Source organism: Pogona vitticeps, chromosome 1 (assembly GCF_051106095.1).
Source record: "Pogona vitticeps strain Pit_001003342236 chromosome 1, PviZW2.1, whole genome shotgun sequence".
Taxonomy (NCBI): domain Eukaryota; kingdom Metazoa; phylum Chordata; class Lepidosauria; order Squamata; family Agamidae; genus Pogona; species Pogona vitticeps.
In genome coordinates, this window is record NC_135783.1 from 101,810,549 (window position 1) to 101,837,769 (window position 27,221).

The 27,221-nt window shown below is 44.2% G+C and overlaps 1 protein-coding gene across 10 annotated transcripts in view; it reads left to right on the top strand.

The window, feature by feature from the left end:
- The window catches only part of USP45 (ubiquitin specific peptidase 45), an 85,842-nt gene extending 60,084 nt beyond the window's left edge, over nucleotides 1-25,758 (top strand). For 5 of the 10 annotated variants that reach the window (XM_072998432.2, XM_078380236.1, XM_072998427.2 and 2 more), the window contains 5 exons: nucleotides 924-1,608; nucleotides 9,925-10,022; nucleotides 21,629-21,715; nucleotides 22,115-22,268; nucleotides 22,845-25,758. In XM_072998432.2, the coding sequence (XP_072854533.2) occupies nucleotides 924-1,608; nucleotides 9,925-10,022; nucleotides 21,629-21,715; nucleotides 22,115-22,268; nucleotides 22,845-22,975 (1,155 nt within the window). In that variant the 3' untranslated portion in view covers nucleotides 22,976-25,758. Of the gene's footprint in view, nucleotides 1-923; nucleotides 1,609-9,924; nucleotides 10,023-21,549; nucleotides 21,716-22,114; nucleotides 22,269-22,844 lie in introns of those variants that run through there. The other 5 variants (XR_013538487.1, XR_013538488.1, XR_013538486.1 and 2 more) reach the window with 4 other exon arrangements.
- Nucleotides 25,759-27,221: the final 1,463 nt, after the last annotated feature.

The window sequence follows — 27,221 nt, forward strand, 5'->3', positions numbered from 1 at the left end:
AATTTTTTTTATTAACAAAAGTATTAATTGTGGTGCTGGAGGAGGCTCTTGAGAGTCCCCTGGACTGCAAGGAGAACAAACCTATCCATTCTAAAGGAAATCGACCCTGAGTGCTCACTAGGAGGACAGATCCTGAAGCTGAGGCTCCAATACTTTGGCCATCTCGTGAGAAGAGAGGACTCCCTGGAAAAGACCCTGATGTTAGGAAAGTGTGAAGGCAAGAGGAGAAGGGGACGACAGAGGATGAGATGGTTGGACAGTGTCATCGAAGCTACGAACATGAATCTGACCCAACTCTGGGAGGCAGTGGAAGACAGGAGGGCCTGGTGTGCTCTGGTCCATGGGGTCACAAATAGTCGGACATGACTAAGCACCAAAAAAAACCCCCCACCTTAAATCTGTCATAACAAGCTCTCATTAAAATGCTCAGGAAATGGAGGACAAATTCCCACTCTCCCCAGAGTCCAGCTCCTGGCTTCCAAACATAAAAAATGAAGGGGGCAAAAATGTGATCAGACTGGTTTTATAGAGCAGAATCACTCCGACCAAAATAAGTTATAGTAACATAAGGTTAGCATACACCAGTATTTGTACTGAGAGACGTCACAAGACATGTTTTTAGACCAAATGTAAAAAGAGGTTGAAGAATTTCAGGGCAGAGTGTGTAGCTGCCAGTTCGATTTGTTGTATGACTTAGCCAGGATTATAGCACTGGGCTAGAACATTCATGTGTACTTGCTTTTTTGTGTATGTATGCATGCACACATGAACATGTGCGTTCATGTTCGTGGAAGGATGAATAGAGATAAGGTGGATGAGAGAGTGAATGAAAGAGTTGTTGCAATGCTATTGTGGATTTTCAATGAATTTCCCATTTTGTTTCCTTCTCTCTGATACTGTGGTGCTGGTATGGCAATATACAGAACCAAGTAAATCATGAAAAAAGACTTGCCAAGAAATCCTCTGATGATGCAGCAGCAGGAAGTCCTTTTATTATGCGTGAACAAAATGCTAATGCCAAAGGCAGGGCTAGTCTTTCTTCTCCAAGAGATGGAAACACAGTACTGGAGCCTTCGGCAAATGGAAGTCAGACTGAAGTCAGTGAAAAAGAAGTCAGTCATTCTGAAAGTAGCATTGATGCAGACAGTGAGGCCTCTGAAAGTGAAAGTACTTCTAAGCAAACTGCTTCCGGAAGAACTTGTTGCATACCTGGTTTGTATACTGACGGGCATAAATATTCATCAGCAGCCACTAAATTGCAGCACAACAAATCGACTGATAGCAATATGGAGGCACTTACTAATGCCTTGTTGAAACTTGACTTCAGCAATACATCCAATGAGAAAGAAGGGACCCTCTATAAGAAACCTGCGTTGAGTCTGTCGAACAACTTTTCATCCCTCGCAGAGAAACCCCTGTTGTTGCGAAACCCTCAAAGTGCCTTCCAGACCTTATCTCAGAGCTACACAACAAGCTCTAAAGAATGTTCCATTCAGTCATGCCTTTACCAGTTTACATCTGTGGAGCTCTTGATGGGAAACAACAAGCTCTTGTGTGAGAACTGTACCGATCGGAAACAGAAACACCAGAAGAAAGCAAATTCCACAGGTAACACACTGATGGTTGAATGGATTGTTTCCTTCACCTAAATATACAGGTACAGGAAGTGGAATGGGGGTTTATTTGTGTGCCTATATGTAGCCCCAAATTTAATCATAGCCTGCTTTTGAGGCTGGGGCTGGGAATGTGGCAGCCTTTTTGTGATCAAAGATAAAATACCAAACTTCTACTAGCTTCCCTAAATTCATGATGTAAGCCTAAAACTATTCCTTGGATTCTGGCTCATGTAATGAAAGGGATCTGAACAGTTGTGTCAAAGAACTGTGGCATATAATAGGAAATCCAGCAGACTGTATTTTGAGGCATTTTCCTGGTTTCTGTCATCTTGTTTTTGCAGCTCTTTTTATCTTTGTTGTGCGTAATCCTAACTCCTCTGAGACCATTACATTTAGGTGGTGATGATGATGAATGCAAAACTATACAACTGTAAGGGAGACCTGTAACAAAATGCTACAGAGTGAAGTATTCCTGTACAGTGATCTGGCTGATCAGCCATACCTTCTTCCAGAATAGTCTCTTAAGTTTTCCACCTACTTCCAAACAGTCAGTCAGCATTCTCTGCCCATTGGGTATACTAAGTGCTTATTGCATTGTTTTGATCCTTTCCATGTTGTCCCCCCAACTGCCAAGAGATTTTGTGATTCTGGAACCTGAGAGTTTTCTTGAGCATACCACTATTCCTTCTTAATATTTAGATGGTGGTGAAATACTAATTTCCCTCTATTCAGCACTGGTTAGGCCTCAAAAGTATTGTGTACCGTTCTGGACACCATACTTAAAGAAGGATGCAAGCGAACAGCAACAAGTTCAGAGGAGGGCAACAAGGATGATCAGAGAACTGGAAACTAAGCCCTCTGGGGAAAATCTGAAATAACCGAGCAGGTTTAGCCTTGAGAAAAGAAGACTGAGGGGAGACACGATAGCACTCATCAAATACTGTACTTGAAAGGTTGTTATGCAAAGAGGCAAGATCCATTTTCAATCATTCTTAGAGTGCAGGACATGTAATAATGGGCTCAAATTACCAGAAGCCAGATTTCAGTTGAATATCTGGAAAAACGTCCTAGCTATTAGAGCTGTACAACAATGGAACCAGTTACCTTGGGAAGTGGTCAGTGCTCTGACACCAGAGGCATTCAGTGGAAAATTAGATAGCCATTTGTTGAATAGACTTTGATTTGGATTCCTGTATTGAGCAGTGGGTGGGTGGGGGGACTTGATGGTCTTCAACTTCATTATGGTATGATTCTACACAATAAAAGAGGCCATTACTGGTATGTATAATATATTCATAACAGTCAAAAGCCTAATGGAAAATATCCTTAAATATTAATTTCCTTGAAGTTTGTAAGCTGATCAACTCTAGTGTTTCGCCAGCTATACAATTCATTCCGCTTATATATATTTTTTTGTTTAATGGTGTGAGATATTTTATGTGTTCCAAATACTGTGATGTAATTTTTGCTGTGTTTGTCAATATTTTTAAAAATATGATGCCCTCTTGTGGCAAAAATGCATGTACTTATTTTTCAATGCACTTATCCTAGTTCCCATCACAATAACATCAGTTCATCGTAGAATATAATAAGATGGATTCTTTGAAAATTCACTGTTGAATAATACAATCACATAGGACCTGCATTACAGTGTCTGTTCAGGCAACATTATCTTTGCTACCATAAATGAAGAATAGCAGTTTATTTGCTGGATAGGACCAAGCTCTGTCTAATTAAGGCCTTCCCTAGTATTTTGACTTCAGCACATTAGAAGACTTTCTTAGTAGTTGCTCCTAGCTCTGAAATTTGCTGCCATGGATGTCTAGGCTTCCTTCTGTGTTGTTCTTCTGATAATAAGGAAAGAAAGATATATTCAGCCAGACCTTTGCCAATTAAGCAGAACTGTCAGTATGAGCTATATCTATAACACTGCTTGTTTTTGGCTTTGCCCAGCTGCTATAACACAGATTTAAAAACATTTCGAGTGAGATAATGTACATCTTGATATCCCTGATCTCAACTGGTTTTAAAATGTCTGAATTAGTACACATTAATTCATACTGTCACCTTTACATTCTAGCTTATTTTTAAAGTTGCCAGTATCTGACCATTGCAGTTTCATAATCCACGGTAGTGTGAAAAAATATTGAAAATTCCTAGTTGTCTCGATACAGACAACTAGTATTTTTACTAGATTTGCCTTTTTTTTAGACTGCCATTTTGCATTTGTGAGACTTGTAGGGATAGTAATTTATGGCTAAGCTTCAAAGTATATCTATAAGTGGTAAACTGTGATTTTTTTCTTGTTAATATTTTGAAAACTGTAGCATTCTGCCACATCCCATTGCTTTCCAAAATAATATATAGTTCTAAACTTCTCTTTCCTAAATACCATATGATTTTGAAAATCATATGGTATTTAGGAAAGAGAAGTTTAGAACTATATATTGTTTAGGATAGCAATGGGATGTGGCAGGATTTGTCAATTGGGCAAATCCTAAACATCCCATTACTATCCTGTGAATTAGAGGAAGAAGGAGGAGGTGGGGATGTATTTTTTTCTTAGGGTGATGATGTATGTCGGCTGGCTTGAAACTGTTACTTCTAAACCAGTTTGGCATCTTGACCATTCATGTGTATAACCAAGTGTCATTTGCAACTCCCTGAAACATGTAAATTGCACAGTTGTTGTGAGTTATTGTTTTCCTAATGCTCTCTGTTGTTTTTCTCTGTTCACTTGATTCCGAGGGCTTGTACTCTGTGAAAACTACATAAAATTAAATTTTGGAGACTTCTGGTTCAGATTTTAATCTAAATGAGGTAAATAATTGTTTAACTGATATGAACTGCCATTTGTAAAATGGGAGTAATAGTTGTGACAAACCCAGACCTACTGGGATCTGCCACACGTTAACTAAGCTGCCACCAACCATTCCCTATAAGAAGTCACACAGACCAGGGATGGATTTTTAACAAATAAAAGAATAAGGTTTATTTAAATACAACACACAGGGAAAATAAAATGATCAGGTGAATAAGATATAGTAACGTGGCTTAGTCTCATTCATACATGCATACAGTTTGGTTCACACAGAACCCTTAACTTGAAGCACAGACCCTGAACCTATCAGTTCTGGCTAACCAACAGACACCTGAACCTATCAGGTTGGTACTCTGACACACAGTAGTACCCTGTCTGACACACAGACTCCCACACCAGCTTCTTCTTCCCAGCTGCTGCTTCGTCACATCCCAGTGTCTCCTAACTTCTCCACACACGCTTCACATATATATACAGTACAGCCCCTCCTCCTGATGTCCCGCCTTCCACTCCCCATAGGATGGAACTTTCCCTCCAAACCCATGACAGACAGGTAACATCAGTGCTGTATGTAACACCTCCCCTCTTTATAAGTTGTTTTGTAGGGGGAAAGCTAAGGTGCTTTTCACCAAAAAACAACCTGGATAAAACACACAACAACAGTTATACATACCATATCATACTTACTTATACTTACATTCTAAGTTAACCATATCAATTAGGCATTTAAACATTTACCATATACATTACATCAATTTACCTTTATTCATACAAACCAAGTTCAAAAAAACAGGTACATTTAACTTTTTGTCATCAATATATATACATAGTCCATGTTTCTTTCGCCGTCTTCATTCTTCAGGTCTTCTTGACAAGGCGTCAGCAACACAGTTCACTGACCCTCTGACCACCTTCACTTCAAAGTCATAGTCCTGTAGGTTTAAAGCCCACCTCATAAGTTTGCTATTGTGGGTTTTCATTGTCTTTAACCATTGCAGTGGTGAATGGTCAGTGCACAGAACAAAATGTCTTCCCCAGATGTAAGGCTTGGCCTTCTGGATCGCGTAGACTATGGCCAAACACTCCTTCTCCACGGTTGCCAAATGTCTCTCACCTTTTTGAAGTTTCCTACTCAGGTAGGACACTGGATGCTGGTCACCATTCTCATCCTCCTGGCACAGAACTGCTCCTACCCCGCTGTTAGACGCATCGGTGTAGATGATGAACTCCCGGTCGAAGTCTGGAGCCCGCAGCACTGGATAGTTGATGAGCGCCTGCTTCAACCTCTGGAACGCCTCCTCACAGTCGCTGGTCCACGGGATGCGGTCATCAGCCTTCTTCCTCGTCAGATCGGTCAGCGGAGCCGCAATCTCGCTAAACCTCGGGATGAACTTTCTGTAGTAGCCCACCAACCCAAGAAATGATTTGACTTTTTTCTTGGTGTTGGGTCTAGGCCAATCACGAACTGCTTCTATTTTAGCCTCCAGGGGTTTTATCACTCCTCCCCCTACCATGTGACCCAAGTATTTTCTTTCTGGGATACCCAGCTGCAGTTTGCTCTCTCTGCAGAGCCTAGGCCAAAGCACTTCCTCCCCTGGGTCAAAGTGCCTCTCCCTGGCTTGCTGGTCATCCCAAGCTTTCTTTCTGACCTTTTGAGCTTGCAGGGTCTCTGCCGCTAGCTCTAGGTTTCTCTTTAGGTCCTTTCTTAAAGAGTCTATGTATGTCACAACGTCCGGTGGGTCATCCTGGGTGATCTGCTCCCAATCCTGTTTGATCAAATCAAGGGGCCCTTTCACCCTTCTCCCAAATAAAAGTTCAAATGGACTGAACCCGGTGCTGGCTTGTGGCACTGATCGATAAGCAAACAAAAGGGATTGCAGCTTCTGGTCCCAATTGTTTGGATTCTCTGCCAAGTAAGCCCTAATCATGCGCATTAGAGTCCCATTGAACTTCTCAGTTAACCCATTACTTTCAGGATGATAGGCAGTGGTTTCCTTGTGCTTAATTCCACAGATTTGCCATAAGCGTTTCATGAGCTTTGATGTGAATGACGCTCCCAAATCTGTGATTATTTCTGAGGCAAATCCCATCCTGGACATATACCCCACCAAGGCATCTGCCACTGTGTTAGTTTCAATGTTAGTCAAGGGTATGGCTTCAGGGTACCTTGTGGCATGGTCCACAATGGTGAGAATGAACCTGTTCCCCCTCTTTGTGGCCTTGGGCAAAGGTCCCACAATATCCACCCCTATGCATTTGAACGGAGTGTCAATCACAGGCAAAGGGCACAACTTTGCTTTGGTCCTGTCGCGGCTATTCCCCTGCCTTTGACACACATCACATTGTTTACAGAATTCTTTGATCTGCTTCCCTATGTCAGGCCAGTAAAAATTCTGTGTGATTCTCTGCTGTGTTTTGTTCACCCCTAAGTGTGCAGCAAACATGTCAGAGTGCCCCCTTTGTAAGATCATGGGGCGATACTTTTCAGGTACCACCAGCTGACTTCTGATCCCATCTCCCCCTTTTGAGATATTCCTCAGGGTCTCTCTATATAAAATCCCCTTTTTCTCCAGAAATCTCACTGGGGTTTCAGGTGTTAGCTGGGCGTCAGTCACCTGTTCAAAACACTTCTGGAGAGTGGCGTCTGCCTTTTGCTCTTGTCCAAATCGGCTGTCTGTGGTCAAGGTTTCCACCACAGCTTCTGAACTCCCCCCACCTGCTTCCGTCTCTGGCTCATCATTACCCCCCTGAACTGTCCCCGTGGTGGCTTGTGAGCGTGTAATCACTAGCACCCTTTTCACATGTTCAGCCAGGTCATTTCCCACGAGCACGGCTGCTGGCAGAGTCGATGAAATCGCTAGCCGCCAAACTCCCCTCCAGCCTTGAAAGTTGACAGGTACCTCCGCGACTGGCAGTGAGATTATCTGCCCCTCAATCCCTGCTACCTTTATGCTCTCATTCGGGATTATATATTCCCTAGGAATAATATCTGGATGGCACAGGGTCACCTGAGAACAAGTGTCCCGCAGCCCCCGATACTGACGGTCAAGTATTCCTACGTCCACCCCTGCTGTCTCAAACAACTGAGAATCTGTTCTCACCAGCAGGCAGCGCCTGACTTCTACAAGAGGACCATTTTCCTCAGCCTGATCAGCAGATGTAGCTGTTCCAGATTGAGTCGCCATGGCAACAGGCTCCCTCAGTGACAATGAGCCTTGCTCTTTCTGGACACAGAACACAGCTTTTGGCTTGGTTCCACTCGAATCCTGAGGCACAATTCCTTTTAGCTGCTTTAATTTCTCACACTCTGAGATTAGATGGCCCTTTCCCTGACAGAAATAACATTTTCTGGCGTATTTTGAGTCTTTCTCATCTTGTTTTGGTTTTCCCTCCAAAATCTGAGGTCTTGGTTTCATGTCTGAGGGCTTCCCTTCACCATGGGCCCCTCCCCCTTGCTGGCTTTTCCCCGGTCCCTGAGAGTACTTGCTGTAGGTTTCTTTGGGTTTACCTACAGATTTCCCCTCACCCAAGGGCTTTCTTATTTGCGAAATAAAATCTGCGATCTCAGCGGTTTCTACCACAGATTTTGGTTTCCTTTCCCTCACCTGGAATTTCAATTCCCCATGCAGGACTGAATAGAACTGTTCCAGCGCTATCAAATCTTTAAGCTGTTGAAAGGTCTCTGTCCCCTCCTGAGATAGCCATTTCTCAAGCAGCCTCACCAATTGAGCCCCCACTTGGGTAAAAGTCTGCTCTGGCTTTTTGGTGATTGACCTAAATCTTTGCCTCAGCTGTTCCGCATTTATCCCATGTCTTGCAAACACCAGTTTTTTAAACTCTGCAAAATCTTTCATCAGTTCCTCAGGCATCTCGGCATAGACCTCAGCCAGGCTACCACTGATTAAAGATCGCATGATGGTCATCTTCTCAGTTTCCCTCACTGAGAAGTCCACAAACGCTCTTTCCACTAGGGAAAAGAACACCTCAGGACAATCTCCCTTGTGGTACACAGGGAATTTCTTCAGGTCAGCCTTAGACAATTGGCCTCCCTCAGAATCCCTATTGTTATTATTGTTCTGGTTCATCAGTTCCAGTTTTCTTAATTCAAACGCCATCCTTTCTTTTTCCAGAGCAATTTTCTCTCTCTCCCTCTCCCTTTCAAACGCCATTTTCTCTCTCTCCAATCTTTCCTCCATTTCCCTCACCCTCAGTTCATGCTGTTGGGCTAGGAGTAATTTTCTAAGTTCTGGGTTCTGCTCTCCTGTGCTGTCACCTTGCACTGAGCCAAATTCATCCTCAGAACCTTGGTCAACCTGGGGGTCTTTCACTTCACCCATTTCTGCCATTTGGCTTCGAGTCAAGGGCATAATCCCCCCTCAGAACAGGCTGCTTTTAAAAAGTCAAGCCTCAAAATAAAACGACCAATTTTTTTTTCTCTTTTGCCTCAGAACCAGCTTTCTATAGATTGCTGCTGTTCTTCAGCACTTAACTTGCAACAGTAGCGAGTTTGAGTCTACCCCCCTCTGCTGGGCCTCTCAGCTGGCAAGCTAGCTCACTTCTACTACACAGTTTTGCCTCAGCTTTTTTCCCGCCAAAAACAGGCTGCCTCAGAGCACCCTAATCTAGTCTCCCCAGCTGGCACGTTCTTCCACTAGCGCACCTCCCCGTGAGGTACACCTAGAAGATTACCTACGCGCCTCAGATTGTCCCTGACTAGACCCCCCTTGCTCTGGGCACACTTGCCAAGGCTTTGCTGGACCGCTGGACAACTGGACCAGTCGTATCCCACACGCTGGACACCAATCAATGTGACAAACCCAGACCTACTGGGATCTGCCACACGTTAACTAAGCTGCCACCAACCATTCCCTATAAGAAGTCACACAGACCAGGGATGGATTTTTAACAAATAAAAGAATAAGGTTTATTTAAATACAACACACAGGGAAAATAAAATGATCAGGTGAATAACATAAAGTAACGTGGCTTATTCTCATTCATACATGCATACAGTTTGGTTCACACAGAACCCTTAACTTGAAGCACAGACCCTGAACCTATCAGTTCTGGCTAACCAACAGACACCTGAACCTATCAGGTTGGTACTCTGACACACAGTAGTACCCTGTCTGACACACAGACTCCCACACCAGCTTCTTCCCAGCTGCTGCTTCGTCACATCCCAGTGTCTCCTAACTTCTCCACACACGCTTCACATATATATACAGTACAGCCCCTCCTCCTGATGTCCCGCCTTCCACTCCCCATAGGATGGAACTTTCCCTCCAAACCCATGACAGACAGGTAACATCAGTGCTGTATGTAACAATAGTAACCTGTTACGAGTAATCTGCTTGGATTTTGTGGAGATTGTACTGCACTACACACACACACACACACACACACACACATACACACACACACACATGTACATATATGTTTATGTATAGTTGTGTTTTTATAATTGAAGTCTCTTTCTCTGCACAGAAAAGAAGATAGAAGGTGTCTATACAAATGCCAGGAAACAGCTGTTGATTTCTTCAGTGCCCACTGTTCTAGTTCTCCATCTGAAAAGATTCCATCAGGTAAATACTCGAAACACACTATTTTCTAAAAGTTTATTTGCTAGGCCTACATCTTGCCTGTATTGGGGTGGGCTGGGAAATATATAAGTTGAATTTGGTGGAGTGAGGCAACCCCAAACCAAGCTGGCAGCTGTAGAAGTTCTCCTGCAGCTGCTGCTTCCCGTGGGGTGCCTTTACTTGCTGCCACGTTTTCCTCTGGGGAGCATGTGAGATGGAGAAAACTAATTAACTGGAGATAACAACATGGACTACTCCCATGTCATGTGTATCAATGGCACTGCCAGTGCAAGGAAATATCTGTGTAGCAGGATGTGTGGTAGGGGGCTCAGCCAGAACTTCTGTGGGTCAGAAGGGAGAATGGTTGTGGGCTGTATTAAGCCTAGGTATTCCTCTTCGCTACTCTAAGAGATTATATACCATTGCTACCTGTCATTGCTGCCCCATCACACACTCCTTCTTTCCTATTTTATTATATAAGTACAGAAAAAACAGTGATGGTGTGAGAACTGGTACTGTCCTTAGATAGCTTGAGATTTTCCCAAGTTTTCCATCAGAACCAGAAAGTATTAGGAAATTAGGAAACAAAGTCTGGCTCCCAGCACTGAAAAATACAGCCTGCAGAAAGGTCAACAAACTCTACCCAGCCACAGGGACCGGTGATCGCTGCACACAAAAGACTAGCTAACGACACCCATCGATCACAGTGACAGATCATCTCCTCCTTATTACAACAATACTGTACACCCATAACAAAACAAAAAAAAACCCACCCTGATCACCATAATCAACCAGTCTCCTGAAAAGGACAAAAAGCTGATCCCATAGCTACAAATACTCAACTATCCCACACACTACACCAGAACACAGACAGTGTTCTAACTCCTGTCCTCTGAAGATGCTGGCCACAGAGACTGGTGAAACGTTAGGAAGAAAAACCTCCAGAACACAGCCAAACAGCCCGAAAAACCTATAGTACCTAAGCAGGTTCATAAAGAGAGACAGTGTCTTTGAGGTAGCTTGGGCCCAAGCTATTTAGGGCTTTATAGGTTAAAACCAGCACTTTGAATTGTGCCCTGAAATGGATTGGCGGGCAGTGGAGGTGCTGTAATGGGTTGGGTGGGTTATGTGATCCCTGTAACCTGCCCTAGTAAGTAGTCTGGCAGAGTTTTGGACCCGCTGAAGTTTCCTGACTCTTTCGATAGGTAGCCTGACATAGAGTACATTACAGTAATCCAGCTGTGATGTAATTAAGACATGTGTTAGAGTGGCCAAATCAGACCTCTCACAAAATGGTTGCATCTTGCACATTCCTTCTTCATCGTGGTCTTCTGTGAATGCACACAAAGGGTTAATACCAGCGCCAGCGTTGGGCCTCTCGGAACGTTTTCTAGCTGCAAGAGAAAAGTAACAATGTTTAGGACTACCCCTACTGCGCACGCCCAGCCTAACCGTCCCTCAGTTCCATTTTTCTGCCTAGCGGTTTGGAGCCTCTCGTCTTAGCTGCGTTACTGCGATATATCTGATTTTTGGCTTTTGACCTAGCTTCGCTCACGGACTACCCTAGCGCTTTTTCCCTTCAACTTGACGACTCGGTGTATTTTCTGGCTTTACTCGGACTGATTTCGGACTGCTCTGCCTTATCCTTGGACTTGTCGTTTCGGTTTCCTTACTGCCCTATGTCCCCTTCCGGGCCGTTCAGCAGGTGTGTGGTGTGCGACCGCAAAATTCCCCATCAGGACGGCCACGATACTTGCCTGTATTGTTTGGGGGAGTCGCACAATCCCAAAACTTGCCCACACTGCAAAGCCTTCACTAAGGCCGCTCTCAAGGCTCGCCAACAGCGCCTCAAACTTCATCTGTGGGAGTCAACGTTGTCTTCCACGGCGCCCTCGGAGGGGGAAATGGCTTCCACTTCTCGAGCAGCTCCTGTTCAGTCGGTCGTCTCTAAAGTTTCCAAAATGTCGAAAAAATCCGCGTCGTCGAAATTGGCCGCTCCTGCTTCGAACCCCGAGCCTCCGGCTCCGAAAGCTAAGCCGTCGAAATCGTCCAAAGCTAAGGCGGCCGCCCAGCTTAAAATGACATCCATTCGACTTTCTCCGAGCTCGGGTTCCATCCCATCACCGATTCTTGAGGAGTTGTCGAGGCGCTTCGAGGCCTCGTCCGAGGCACCCGCTCCTCCTCCTGTTCGACGTACTGAAGTGCTACCACCTTCGGGAAGGTCTTCCCCGACGCCGAGCCAGTTAGTCGCAGTCACTACTGGTCTCGCTTCTGCCCCACATAGCCCTTTTCCTGCGGGCCAGGGGTCGCCTCCCGTGTCGATCTCGTCCGTACACTCGGACTCGAGATCCCCTCGAGAGAAGATACCTCGATCACCTGTGCGTTCGAGGTCGAAATCTCCTCGAGGCAAACGTTCTCGCACGGAGAAGCATCACTCCCCGAGCCGGTCCCCTTCCTCCGGCCGCTCGAGGTCGAAGTCTCCTCGACGGAAACGGTCGAAGAAGAGGCATCGAGCTTCCACTCAGTCCGACTCTGGCGATCGTTCGGACTCGAAATCCTCTAAGCGTAAACGCTCTAAGAAGAAGCGCCGTTCTCATCGACGTCGTAGCAAGCATCGACGTCGATCCTCTTCTTCCTGTTCGGCGGATTCCGACCGCCCTAAGCGTCGTAAGCGCCATCGACGTCGACGCGACCGTTCGAGGTCTCCTTCTTCGTCTTCGACATCCGCATCTCGAGACCGGTACCGCAAAAAGATCCGGTACATATATGTCTCTTCTTCTTCAGAGTCGACCCGGCCTCGACGCCGACGCCAGGCTATTCGAGCCAGAGACCAGCCTCCTACGATACCGGTTGCCCCTCCACCGCAACCGGTTCCTTCCACCTCGGCGCCGACCGTGGTCCCAGTTCGACCCCCGACAGCGCAGGTCGGCATCGAGAAACCCCCTCCAAAGAAGAAGAGGGACGTCTTCTCCTCTGATCCAGATGAGGTGTCCACGGAGCAGTCTTCTGACTCCGATCAGGAGCAACCCCCACCCTTGCCACCGCATGATTTGCCTCCGGGTGATCTGGTGCTTTCCGATACTGGTGATCCTCACGCCCCTTCTCCATCTGAGGATTTTTCTTCTTACTCTCAGATGATGTCCAGACTTGCCAAGACACTCAAACTGGACTTGAATCTCCCTTCGCCTCCGGGAGAGGACTTGTTCTTTGGGGACATCAAGAAGGACAGTACCGCTCCCCCCAGTATAGCCTTTGTGCCTGTGGTTATGGAGGCCATCAAGGAGTTCTGGGCTCAGCCTGCGACTACACCTAATGTCCCTCGTCGCACAGAGCACTTCTACAAGATTCATGGGACTGACACTCATTTTCTGCTCAAGCATCCCATTCCGAACTCACTCATTGTTGAGACAAGCTGTTCAAGGCCTTCGGCCAAGGCCCATGTTACTCCAGTTGACAAGGAGGGTAAAAAGCTGGAACTCATCGGCAGGAAAATCTACTCCCTTGTCACTTTGCTACTTCGAGTCATAAATTATCAGACTGTTCTGGGAGCTTATCACAAACAATTATGGCTCAAGCTTTTGCCGGGGTTAAAAATGATACCTGAAGACACCCGGCAAGCTTTCCTTAACTCCTATGAGGAAGCTCAGACGGTATCCAAGTATGAACGTCTTTCCATCAGACATGCAGCAGGGATCTCTGCCAGAGTTCTCATGTCTGCCATCTCTATCCGGCGCCACGCTTGGCTCCGTTCTGCGGACATAATGGAGGACGTCAAGTCAAAGGTCGAGAGTCTCGCCTTCGACGCTACCGGGCTGTTCAACGAAAAGACCGACTCCCATTTGGAGGACCTTCACAAGGCTAAGAGGACTGCCAAGTCCTATTCTGTTCAGACTCAATCTAGACAGAGACGCCCCCAATGGCGTAAATCTTATGGACAGTATCAATCTTCTCAACAGTACCGTCCTTACAAACACCTACCTCAGCAGCGCTCTGGCCAGTCCTCTTCTTCTGTCCAGGGCTATCAGGGATACCGGCCTCGTCCACCCCATCGTCGCCAACCCTTTAAGCCACCTGGCAGGAAACAAAAACAGTATCTTTGACTTTCGGCCCCCCGTTTTCACCCACTCACCATCCACCACCCGTCTTCAACCGTTTCTTCACAACTGGTCTATCATCACAAACGACACTTGGGCTCTAAAAATTATTCAGCACGGTTACCAGCTGGAGTTTATAAGATCTCCTCCGCTAGGTTTCATAACTCATTCTCCCTTCGACTCCTCGCTCGAGGAAGAAATATCATCTCTCTTGGAAAAAGATGCCATCTCTACAGTACCACCCCGCGACATACAATGCGGGTTTTACTCCCGCTACTTCGCTGTCTCAAAAAGCGGAGGAGGCATAAGGCCCATCCTCGATCTAAGACTCCTAAACACTTACCTGCGACCCAGACGTTTTTGGATGCTCACCTTAGAGTCCATCATGCACTTGCTGAAAAAGAACAACTGGTTCGTCCTTATAGATCTAAAGGACGCATACTTTCACGTCACTATTCACCCCGACCACCGCAAGTTCCTTCGGTTCATCTTTCAGGACACGGTCTACGAATTCCAGGCCCTGCCATTCGGTCTGTCCACAGCTCCCCGGACCTTCACCAAGGTTATGGCTCCAGTGGCAGCTTACCTTCGTCTCAGGGGCATTCACGTTTACCCTTACCTGGACGATTGGCTCGTAGTCTCCACCTCGCGAAGGCAATCCCTGAAAGACACAAAATTCATCCTGTATCTTCTCTCCAATCTCGGTCTCACTGTCAACAAGCAGAAGTCTCAGCTCATTCCCTCCAAAACAGTTCAATACATAGGGGTCTGTCTGGACGCTGTAAAGGGTCGAGTCTTTCTTCCCCCAGAAAGAATACACAAGATTCAACGAGCCATCAGGAAATTTCTTCCCGGTGCTCGGGTGACAGCCCATCACGCCCAACACCTCCTCGGCCTGATGTCTTCTACAACGCCGGCGCTAGCTCACGCTCGCCTCAAACTCCGGTCGCTCCAATCATGGTTCCTCACCCTTTTCGACCCTATGATGGACAGTCAAAGGAAGCGCCTTCGTGTCACCCCGGAGCTCACCAGACAGCTCCAGTGGTGGATGTACACACCCCATCTCACGGTTGGCCGGCCCTTTCGTCCACTCCGTCTCACCGTTCAAGTCACAACGGACGCCAGTCCGTCCGGCTGGGGGGCGCACTGCGGGCGTCACACCATTCACGCCCTCTGGACACCACAGGAAGCCATGTTCCACATCAATCACCTGGAACTGCTGGCGGTTATCAAGGCCTTCAGGTCCTTCCTTCCTCTGCTGCGCGGCCGCGGAGTTCAGCTGGTGACGGACAACACTACCACAATGCACTATGTCAACAAGCAAGGAGGAACCCGCTCTCATTCACTCCTGTATCTCTCCATCCTCCTTTGGGAATGGTGTTACCGTCATCATGTCTACCCAGTGGCCATCCATGTAGCCACAGAGGACAACACAGTTGCGGACACTCTGAGCAGGCTTCAACATCAGACACACGAATGGGAGTTGAACCCTCTGGTCTTCCAGGACCTTTGCCGCCAATGGGGGACCCCAGTGCTGGACGTGTTCGCATCTCCTCACAACGCGAAATGCTCCCGGTATGCGTCCCGGGCGGGTCTCGGTCGCCACTCGCTCGGCGACGCATTCATGATCCCATGGAACCAGGGTCTCTCGTACATATTTCCACCGATCCCGTTGATACAGAGGTCCTTGATCAAACTCCGACGTTCGACGACTCCGGCCATTTTCATTGCACCCTTTTGGCCTCACCAAGTGTGGTTCCCCACTCTAGTCAGCATGGCCGTGGACTCAGTAACCCTTCCGATGTGGCCGGACCTGCTGACCCAGGAAGCAGGCAAAGTCCTTCACCCCGACCTCGACACGCTCCATCTGACGGCGTGGAGGATTGTCCAGAAATTCAGGAGGTCTTGACCAACGCCATCAAGCCCTCCACGTCTCGCTTGTATGCCTACAAGTGGAAAAGCTTTCTGAAATTTACCCAGCAGAGGGATCTCGCCTCCTCCCCTGTGTCTCTTTCTACGCTTCTGCAGTATCTCCGTTACCTGTTCGATTTCCACCTGTCTATCTCTACTATCAAGGTGTACCTTGCTGCGGTTGTCTTCTTCCAGCCCAGAGCTTCTCCCTCTTCTCGCTTTTTCTCCCATCCTACCGTCAGGATGTTTTTGAGGGGTCTCTCTAACCTTCGACCTCCCGTTCGTCCTCCACTCCCTCAGTGGTCCCTCCACTTGGTTCTACATGCCCTATCCAGACCCCCATTTGAACCCATGGCTACCTGTGACCTCAAGATGCTTTCTTTAAAAACGCTATTCCTAGTGGCTATCACCTCTGCTCGTCGAGCTAGCGAGTTGGCAGCTCTCCGTCATGACCAACCTTTTCTTCAATTCTTTAAAGACAAGGTTATGCTTTACCTGGACGTATCTTTTCTTCCCAAGGTGGTCTCCGACTTCCACGTCAATCAGCCACTTATTCTCCCAACTTTGTTTCCGTCTCCGACGACTGATGTTGAACGCATGCTCCACATGCTTGATGTTCGACGGTCCTTAGCTTTTTACGTGTCCAGGACCAAGGACTTTCGCCTGGCCAACAGACTCTTTCTTTGCCACTTTGGCCCAAAGAAGGGCTGCCCGGCCTCGCCGTCCACGCTCTCTCGGTGGCTCGTATCTACCATCGCCCTTGCCTACGAGCTCAACCACAGAGATCCTCCACAGGGACTTAAAGCCCATTCCACCCGGGCTGTTGCCTCATCCACTGCCTTACTTCGTGGCGTCGACCTGCCCGACATCTGCCGGTCCGCTACGTGGTCCAATGCCTCTACCTTCATAACCCACTACAGATTGGACGTGAGGGCAAAAGAGGAGACCAAATTCGGGAGGGCAGTGCTAGCATCGGCTCTTCAGTGACAGCCCACCATCCGGTTAGTAAGCGTGCTAATCACCCTTTGTGTGCATTCACAGAAGACCACGATGAAGAAAGAAAGGTTACTTACCTGTAACGATGGTTCTTCAAGTGGTCATTCTGTGAATTCACACAATCCCGCCCGGCCTCCCCTCTGTCTGTCTGTCACTGGCATCTCTATGACTCGAGGGCCTATGGCGGACAAATGGAACTGAGGGACGGTTAGGCTGGGCGTGCGCAGTAGGGGTAGTCCTAAACATTGTTACTTTTCTCTTGCAGCTAGAAAACGTTCCGAGAGGCCCAACGCTGGCGCTGGTATTAACCCTTTGTGTGAATTCACAGAATGACCACTTGAAGAACCATTGTTACAGGTAAGTAACCTTTCTTTTTCACAGTTCCTCATTTGCAGATGAAATGACAAGAGCGGAGTTTCATTAAATAAATCTTTATTCATATAACTTGATCTTTTTTCCATAACTGTCTCAATGGGATTATTGAAAGTCAAACTCTCAGGTAAACAGTCCCATAGCAAGGCTAACGGTTTTTCTAACGACATTTCTATCAACGTCTAAGTCTTCCCGAAGTTCTCCTGGTTGGTCAGCATCCTCAGACACCTGCTCCGAATGGCACAAATAGTCCTGTAGCAGGGGTGTCTGGACCACTCGCCCTCCGGAGGTTTCTCTCCCCATTGAAGAGGCTTGGGACAGGTTACGTACTTCAGAGGACCTCAACCCTGTGTGTGGACCAATATTGTCCATTCCTCTGGATGCAGACCCTTGATGGTCGATTTCGCTCCTTCTACAATACTGTCACTCACTTCCCGAATGCGATCTTTTATTCAACTCTTTCTGAGGTACTTTAAATACCTTCTGTTCACCTTTTTCGTCCTCCTTCCAGTCATCCTCACTTATTACTACCTTTTGTGTTTCCCCTGATTTTCCATCCTCCTCAGTAGTGAGAAAAACTTCCACCTCCTTTTTAATCCCCTCTCCTGACTCCTCCCCTTCCCCCACCACCTTTAACCCTCTCATCTCCTCCTCAGTCTTATGCATCTTTTTCATTTCCCTTATCTGGAGTCTCCCTTTCATACGGATGAGGGGACGGCACACTCTCAGCTGTCTCCTTATGTTCCTTCATCCACTCACAGCACACTAATTTTGACTGTGCAAATGCATTCTTGGCCACCACCATAGCCTGGGCATCTAGGTTCAGAGATGAGTCCAGGAGCACCCCAAAGCTGTGCACCTGTGTTTTCAGAGGGAGTGTGACCCTATATAGTACAGGTTTCACCCTTATTCCCTGATCTGCTTTTTCACTGACCAGGAATACCTCTATCTTGTCTGGGTTAAGTTTCAGTTAATTTGACCTTATCCAGCTCATTACTGATGCCAAACACTGATCTAGAGCCAAAACAGCTTCCTCAGATTTAGGTGTCAAGCAGAGATAGAGTTGTGTGTCATCCACATACTGGTAACACCAAACCCCAAAACTCCGGACAACCTCTCCCAGTGGTTTCATGTAGATGCCAAATAATATAGGAGACAAAACAGAGCCCTGAGAGACCCCGCAGACCAGTGGCCAGGGTGTTGAACAGGAATCCCCCATCACCACTTTCTGTGGTGTAAAACAGTGTCGCTAAGTCCCATCCCAGAAGGGCAGGTCAGGAGGATACTATTGTCATTAGTGCCAAAAGCCGACAAGAGGTCCAGCAGAAGCAGTTAGGGACACACACCTCTTATCCAATTTCTGGTGTAGGTCATCCATCAAAATGACCAAAGCAGTCTCCGTCCCAAAAGTAGGCCTCAAGCCCGATTGAAATGGATCTATATAGTCTGTCTCATCCAAGGAACCTCTGAAGCTGAGAGGCCACCACCTTTTCTAGCACCTTCCATAGGAATGGAATATTAGAGACTGGTCAATAATTATTCAATATTGTGGGACCAAAGGAGGGCTTTTTTAACAATGCTCTTTTGCCTCCTTTGAGCATGATAGGATCCTACACTCCTCCTACCCAATCAACCAGTCCTTTTCTGGCAGCTTTTATGAGCCAGAAAGGACAAGGATCCAGTAGGCATGTGGTAACCCTCACTTCCCCAACGGTCCTGACCACATCATCAGGCTGTAGAAACTAAAACTCTTAACACAGGGCAAGCAGGGGCCAGAGTTTCATTCACAGGACCTGAAACAACAACAGCATCTAGCTCAGAGCAGAACTGAGCGAAGTGCGAAGTGTTGTGCAGATTCTTCACATCAAGCTACAGTGTGGTCTGCATTTTTTTCCTGGGGGCCAGCATGTAATAGGCTCTTGACCACTCAAAAAAGTTCTGCTGGTTGACTCTGTGCACTTGTAATGGTGTTAGAAAAGAATGCCTCCTTTGCGACTTCCACTACCATAGAATTTGCCTTCCAATGGGCCCTAGCCTGTGTTTGGTCAGATTCATTCCTAGTTTTCTACCACCATTGCTCAAATCTGCATCCTGCTAATTTCATGACCACCAGCTCCCTGGTAAAACAAGTGGCCAGTTTGGTTCTACTTTGTGGGAGGGGGCATTTAGGAGCAATCCTGTCAATAGCTTTTGTCGTTTCCCCACTGCAGAGACCAATCAGGGATTCAACAGAATCATCTGCTAAGGTGCCAGAAAATTCCCCAAGACCCACCATGAAATCATTTGGATCCATCAGCCTTCTGGGGTGGACTGTCTTAATCTGACCCCCACCCCCACAAAAGGTCTGAGTTCCAGTGAAACCAAATCCCACCAGATAATGATCTGTCCAAGGCGATAGAACTACAGAGAGTTCCTCCACACCGAGGTTGCCAACATCTATCCTGGTGTCAAAAAAAAAAAGGTCTAGTATGTGCCCTGCAGTATGGGTGGTGGCAGGTACCATTTGGGACAGACCCATGGTTGGCATGGAGGTTGTGAAGTCTTGAGCCACTCCTGACAGAGCTGTCTTGGCATGGATGTTGAAGTATTCCAGTATAACTAGCTGAGGGGAGTCCAACACAAATGTCTTCATCCTGGGCAAGGCACACTGATTCCTATACCAGTAGAAAACAGGGAGGATGTAGCTGGTCTTAATACGAGATAATTTCTTCAAACCAAGAAAATGTGGCTTAATCTGCTTGAAAACCAGTCAGATAATTTTAGATTACTGGGAAAACCAGTAGGCAACAATTTGCAAGAGAGGCCAAACTAGATATTTTTTCTAGTAATTGGAAGACATGAACCCTATAAGAAAAAAGTCCCAGCTTCAGATGTGTAAAGTCATTTTTTTTCAGGGTAGGGTCCTTCTGCTGAGTGGATAACTTTGATATTCTCCAACATACCTAAGCACAAAGGAAGCTGTGTTGGCTGTAAGAATATTTATTAGTGTAATATCTTTATTAGCTTTTTAAAAAATAAGTCACTAAAATGCTTTTAGAATCTCCCAATCTCTTAATCACACGTTACAAAAAGCAGGGACAATTTTCTGTTAGTATGCCACATCCTCACATGTAGAAGGTATGATGGAGGCAGGAAATAGACACAGAGAAAGAAAAATATAATACATATACAATATGTTCTTGCTGCTTCTAAATGTTGTTGTTGTTTAGTCATTAAGTCGTTTCCAACTCTTCGTGACCAGAGCACGCCAGGCCCTCTTGTCTTCCACTGCCTCACGGAGTATGGTCAAATACATATTGGTAGCTTCGATGACACTGTCCAACCATCTCGTCCTTTGTTGTCCCCTTCTCCTCTTGCCTTCACATTTTCCCAACATTAGGGTCTTTTCCAGGGAGTCTTCTCTTCTCATGAGATGGCCAAAGTATTAGAGCCTCAGCTTCAGGATCTGTCCTTCCAGTGAGCACTCAGGGTTGATTTCCTTCAGAACGGATAGAACAGAAACCTATCCATTTTGCTTCTAAATACAGCATGTTATTACAGAGATATAACCTGATCATGTTACACACAAGTACAGAAGATTATTTTAAGGAGTCGCCAAGCTGTTTTTATAGTGGATGGAATCCTACTCTGGTGTTCACATAAAGTTGGCATAACTTGCTAGAGCTAATTGTGGCTAATTGACAGGGTACTAAGGCACATCTTGGTTGTACAATTAGGCACATGAATGGACATCTCACTGAGGCACACCTCAAAATTTTACTATGGCAAATTACATAATTTGTGTCTTGCATAAGCACTAATAGGATTCTAATACTTATAAAAATAGTTTAGTCACTAATAGGATTCTGGTCAGTGAGTTATACAATAATTTCACAATCACTGTGGGAGTTTCAAAAATTATACTTGGTATTCCCATTGAAATTTACCAAGTTAAAGAACAAAACCCTATTGTGCTTATAATAACTATGCATCAGACAGAATTTAAACAGGTACAACTTTTTTAAAATGCTGCAGTTTGTCCTTCTGTAATACCTATTTTTATACTGATAAATTTAGTAATTTTTCCTAGACCACAAGAAGATGAATTGCTTTGTAGGTATCCTGTATGTCTACCATCATCTTGGTAAAAACTGAATTTCTGCCTTTAAACATTTCAGAAGTGCTGGACTCCTGCAGTACACCTGGACTCAGAAAGGACCTATGCACAACTATTAAATATTCTTCATTTTTTTTAAGGCTGGTGTGAGTTTAAGAAAAGTAAACCGACATGTGGATTTCCCACTACTTTTAGACTTGGCTCCATTTTGTTCTGCTTCCTGCAAGGTATGGCATATTAAGACCATTATTTCAAGCTATACTTTAAAGATAATTCTGTCAGAATTCAGTTTTTATAGTTGTCACCCTTTTCACATGAATCGTAATTGAAGATGAGTGACTTTTAATACCATGCTGTCAAGCCAGACTTTTGCATTACGTAAAGCTTCTTTGCTTTGCCAAGTCATATTGGTTTAATAATAGCTGAGAAGCCATCCTGTTAACCTAATATACATATCAACTGGTCATCTCACTTTTGCTAATAGTCAGTCCGGATCTAGTTAGTGCACTCTTGTTCCTTGTTATATTAATTTCTTAGCCTGAATACATTTACAAAACTCACTGTGAAAAAAATAACATTTCTCCTGCTGCCCCTCTCCCTACCCTCTTTCTTTGTTTATACCTAAGAATGTGATGGATGGTGAAAAAGTTCTCTATGCTCTTTATGGAATCGTGGAGCACAGTGGGTCAATGCGAGGAGGCCATTATGCAGCCTATGTGAAAGTCAGACCGCCAAACAAAAAGCTTTTGGAACATATTTCTAGCAATAACAATGTTCAAGGTATGTACCTAAGTAAAATTGTGTATTATTAGGTCAAACCCATCTGGGGTTTCTAATTTTTTAAAACAATTCTCCACCTGTTGGGGTATGAATTGTGATCGAGAAAAGAAGGCATTATTTTTCAGTTTTCAGAGAAGAAGAATTATGACTTCTCTCTTCTTACACTTACAATAATTTTCCTGTTTCCATTTTCCAGGCAAGTGTTATAATGGTAATAACAAGTGAACACTCATTTCCTTCACATGTCTTTTAATGATACTCAGGACTTTGTGTATTCAGCATGAATCTGGCAAAGATGACATCCTCAGAAAAAGATACTTTGTTTTTGAAAGTATCATATGCAGTTTTCTTGTTTGTAATCTCTTGCTAATTTTGTAGTTGTAAGCAGTTTTCTTGTTTGTAATCTCTTGCTAATTTTGTAGTTGTAAGCAAAGTCACCAACAGAACCTACAATCAAAGCTTGAAATGAATTTCATACAGGAGTACATTACCAGAATTACAACACCTTTGGCTATGTTATATTCTCTTCTGTTCTGTCATTGTGAATAATACATAATTGTGTCTGTTGCATTGCAGGTTTAAAAGAATCTGCAGGAGCATCTGTAGGACAGTGGGTCTTTGTCAGTGACACGCACGTACAAGCAGTTCCAGAATCAAGAGTGCTAAATTCACAAGCATACTTACTTTTCTATGAAAGAGTTCTATAGTTACAATTAATATTAAAAACATAGTGATAATAACTATTATTTACACTTGTTTAAAACCAGAAGAAAATTATACTGCCTGAAAATGTTTTGTCTTTCTAAGTCCCTTAGTACAACATTTAAGATTATTTCTTTCTTTTAAAAATTATGCATTGGATGTTAAAAAAAAAGCCCATGTATGCACAAAGCACTTTCATTTATATGCAGGTATGGTGGCAAACATATTTTATAAGAGACTATTCCTTCAGAAGGGCCTAGGTTTTGTGAAGAGTGTATTGAAATTGCCAAAAATCCCCACGCATGAGTGAAAGTAACTTTATGTTTCCCTGAATCCAAGCAGACTTACTTGCTGTTGGTCTCGTATTTCATTTGAAATAATACCCACTGAATACTGATAATTCAGTGGGTAATTCAACTAAATGCATCTAAAAACATTAATAGCAGAAATATTCTAGACATGACTAGCTCCTGCTTTTTCTTCAATCAAAAGTGTTGCTGAACAACTCAGAATGACGGTTATATAGTTTATTTGTGCATGAATATTCTTGAAATTATTGCTATATGTTAAATCACAAATAAAATAAATGAGGATTAGCTGTTTCAAGAAACAAAAAGATCACTGTACATGTCTTAAGAGTCCTTCTTCAGTACATCAACATTTCATCTTAAGCAAAGTAAAAGCAAAGCGTGCTTATGTACATCCCATAGTGCTTAAAGCTCTCTTTGGATGGTTTACATTTTAATTATACTGGGTATTCAATTTACCAAACTGAAAAGAATGGAAGATTGAGTCAACCTCTAGCCGGCTACCTGAGCCTGGGATCGACCTCAGTTCACAAGAAGAGTCTTTATTGCAGTTTAACCAGTGTACCACCAAGTTCAATACAAATCAATGTGCTTTTTAAAAATAGTGCCGTATAGTATCTGCTATTTGTGTAATGTCTCTGCTGAGAAAATTTGAAATGTACTTATCTTCACGTCCCAAAGCTTGCGTTGGGTACTAGGTAACTTAATGAATTCAACGTTTTTCTACTCAACCATTGTATCATTTTCTGATTTACAAAGTACACTGCACTTGTTTCTTATATTAAAAATAGGAGTGAGTGTGTACCGGTGGGTGTGTCCAGTATAGTTTTTAAAGAATTAAATTTGCTTTTTTGTTATATTCTAAATATATGAATTTATTTATACGGTACAGAACTATAGAGCTAGGCCTCCCCATGTGTGATGTAGCATTTGATCTTTTATGAAAAGACCCAGTGTCATTTATCACACTGCTTTTAAATGTGGGGAGATTTCCAAGGGACATTTGCTACTCTTTATGGGTTTCTACTTATTAGATAAGGGAGGGTCAGCACCCCGCTTTGCGCTGAAGCCCTTTATAATCAAATATGTTTTTTTTTTAATTGCAGCCATTGGGTTGAAGCCACAGATAAGCATTCAGAAGGGTGTTAGTGAAAGTGAATTATTCTGCCCCAGCTTTTCTTGGTAGCCCTTAAAACATGTTTCCTGAAAGTCTGGGTTCTTTGCTAAATGGGATAGGGGGATAATACAGGAGACACACAGGAAGATTGAAAAGTGGGCAGAGGGGAATTTGGTGTGCCTGAGCATGGAAGCTGCCTCCACTTGATTTCTCTTTAATCCTACTCAAAACAGTTCCTGGACTTATGGTAGAGGGTTTGGGGGACAGTGGGGAATAGCAAAGTCCATTTCCACTGATCTCTAGATCCAACTTACAAATATTAATAACAATAGTGAGCTTCTGTTTGTTATTCTTTTTCTTTAAAAACAGAGTCTTGTGGCACTATAAATACTAAAAGATTTTATTTAGCATTGGTTTTCATGGACTGTAGCCCATTTCATCAGATGAAAATATGCTGCAAATTTATTAAACTTAACACAGTATAAAATTCCTTAGACTTTAAGGTATTACAACACTGTTTGCTGGTTTGGTGCCACAAACCTTAATGACATAATCCTGTTTATTTTTCCTCAGAGATTAATATTCAGATAGGTGGGGGGACAGAGAGAGAGAGAAATGTACATGTGTATCCATCTGTCCATGGGCAACTTCTAGACATAATACACCAGAAACCTTTCTGTATCTTCCCCTTTAATCAAAACAGAAAATATGTAAGAGTAAGATTTTCACTGAGGTTTCTGATGGATTGTTCATATTATTGTCACACCTTCAGAATACAAAGTGACAAGACAGTTGCTAGGCATTTTAAAAAGCATATAGGCTGATTTGTTCGTATAGAAGTAATTATTAGAATTTATATATACATCTCATAGAAATCTAATTATTATTTTCCTACTCAAATCAGATAATATCCGCCTTTCCAAATTACTCCTACTAAAACATATTATTGATTTCGTTCCCATGGTCTCTGGGTTATCTTGTGTTGGGCAGTTTAGACTCCACAGGTCAGCAACATGGTTTGACAGGAACCCTACCCTAAGTCCCATCCACCCAATGGTCCTGTGGTTTATGCTCTTCTTTTAGAGCCATAGCAATGTTTGCACCTAAACAGAGTGCAAAAATTTCAAGAGCACTCATCCAGAAGCATGTCAAGGACTAGACCATGTTACTCCTCCAGTTACAGAATGAGGGCTGAAGAACGATAGAGAGGAGTTAGACCAAAAGGGGGCAACAAAGAGGATTAGGAAGAGGAAAGGAAGCAATGCTTAAATGAAGAAAAAGGCAGGTTTGAAGGTGAGGAAAGATAGAACAAGGACTAGGTAGAGACAAAGGATACCTGGAAAAATGAAAAGTAAAAAATAAAGCAGGATTCACATACAGATGGTGTATTTGGATAAACTAGTGAAGAGGGGAGTAGATACATTTCTCTCTCTTCTCCCCTGTCCTGCTCCCTCTTTCTATGCCAGAGGGAAAATGCTTCCATCTTATGCAATTAGGATTGCACAAGAAATGGATGCCAACCAACACCATGTAGCTTTTTTTGCAAGTTTGCCATGATGCATAAAAGGAGGGGGAAAGGTTTACATTTGTAGCAATAGACACTTGGGGCTCTGAGAAACCAATAGAGTGTTTGTGTGCCCTAGGCCTATCCATAGGAAAGGAACTGTCATTTGATGGTGACCATTTCCAGGGTTTTCTAGGTGTAAAGTGCTCACAGTTGGCTTACCATTCCCTTTTATGGGGGCTCTGCAAACTGGAACTTGCCCAAGGCTACATAGATTGGCCCTTCTCCTGGGAGGCACAGTGGGAAAACAAATTATTTATTATATTTATTTAAAATATATGCCACCTTTCTCCTAATATGGCACCTTTCTCCTTTTAATATGGCAGCCAAAGTGGCTGCCATATTAAAAGAAACAAAGTTAAAACCAAATAATACTTTATTATAATATTTTAAAGCATTAACTGTATTAAAACTCGTAACAAGAGCAAGATTAAAAACACAAGTAAAACACAAAATAAAATGACCCCTTTAAAACTCCTCTTGGTCAACTGACCAAGAGGAGTTTTAAATTTGGTCAAATTTAAAAGAAAGCCTGCCTGAAGAGAAAAGTTTTTGCCTGCTTGCAGAAGGACAGCCGAGATGTAGCCTGTCTGGCCTCCCATGGGAGGGAGTTCCAGAGTCTGGGAGCAGCAACAGAGAAGGATCTCTCCTGTGTCTCCACCAGTGTGCCCACGTGGGTGGTGTGACCAAAAAAAAAAAAAAAGCCTCTCCTTATTATCTTAATAACTGACCATGTTCATAACAGGAGATACAGTCTTCTAGATAGCTTGGACCCAAGACATTTAGGCATTATAGGTTAAAACCATCACTTTTAATTATCTACAGAGATCGATTGACGATCAGTGAAGGTGGTGTAACAGGGGAATTATATTTCCCTTGTAACTAGTCCAGTTAACAATTTGGTTGAGGTATTATGGACCCGCTAGAGTTTCTGAACACTTTCCAAAGGTGGTACCACATAAAATACACTACAGCAATCCAATCATCCTGTAATTTAGGCATGTGTTATTACAGGCAGACAGATCTCTCAAGGAACAGGCACGCTAGGCACACTAGTTTTAACAGCGCAAAGGCACTCCAAAACTTGGGCAAATTCCTAACCTCTGGCTCCACACACACATATCCAGTTCACTTGCTATGCAATAATATAAGCACTAAAAAGAAAACCATCAAGAGCTGTTTGTAATCTGTAGTAATCCATGATGACATACAGTTGATCTGATTATTCAAAATCAACAGAAAATAATCAGCATAAGTGAATG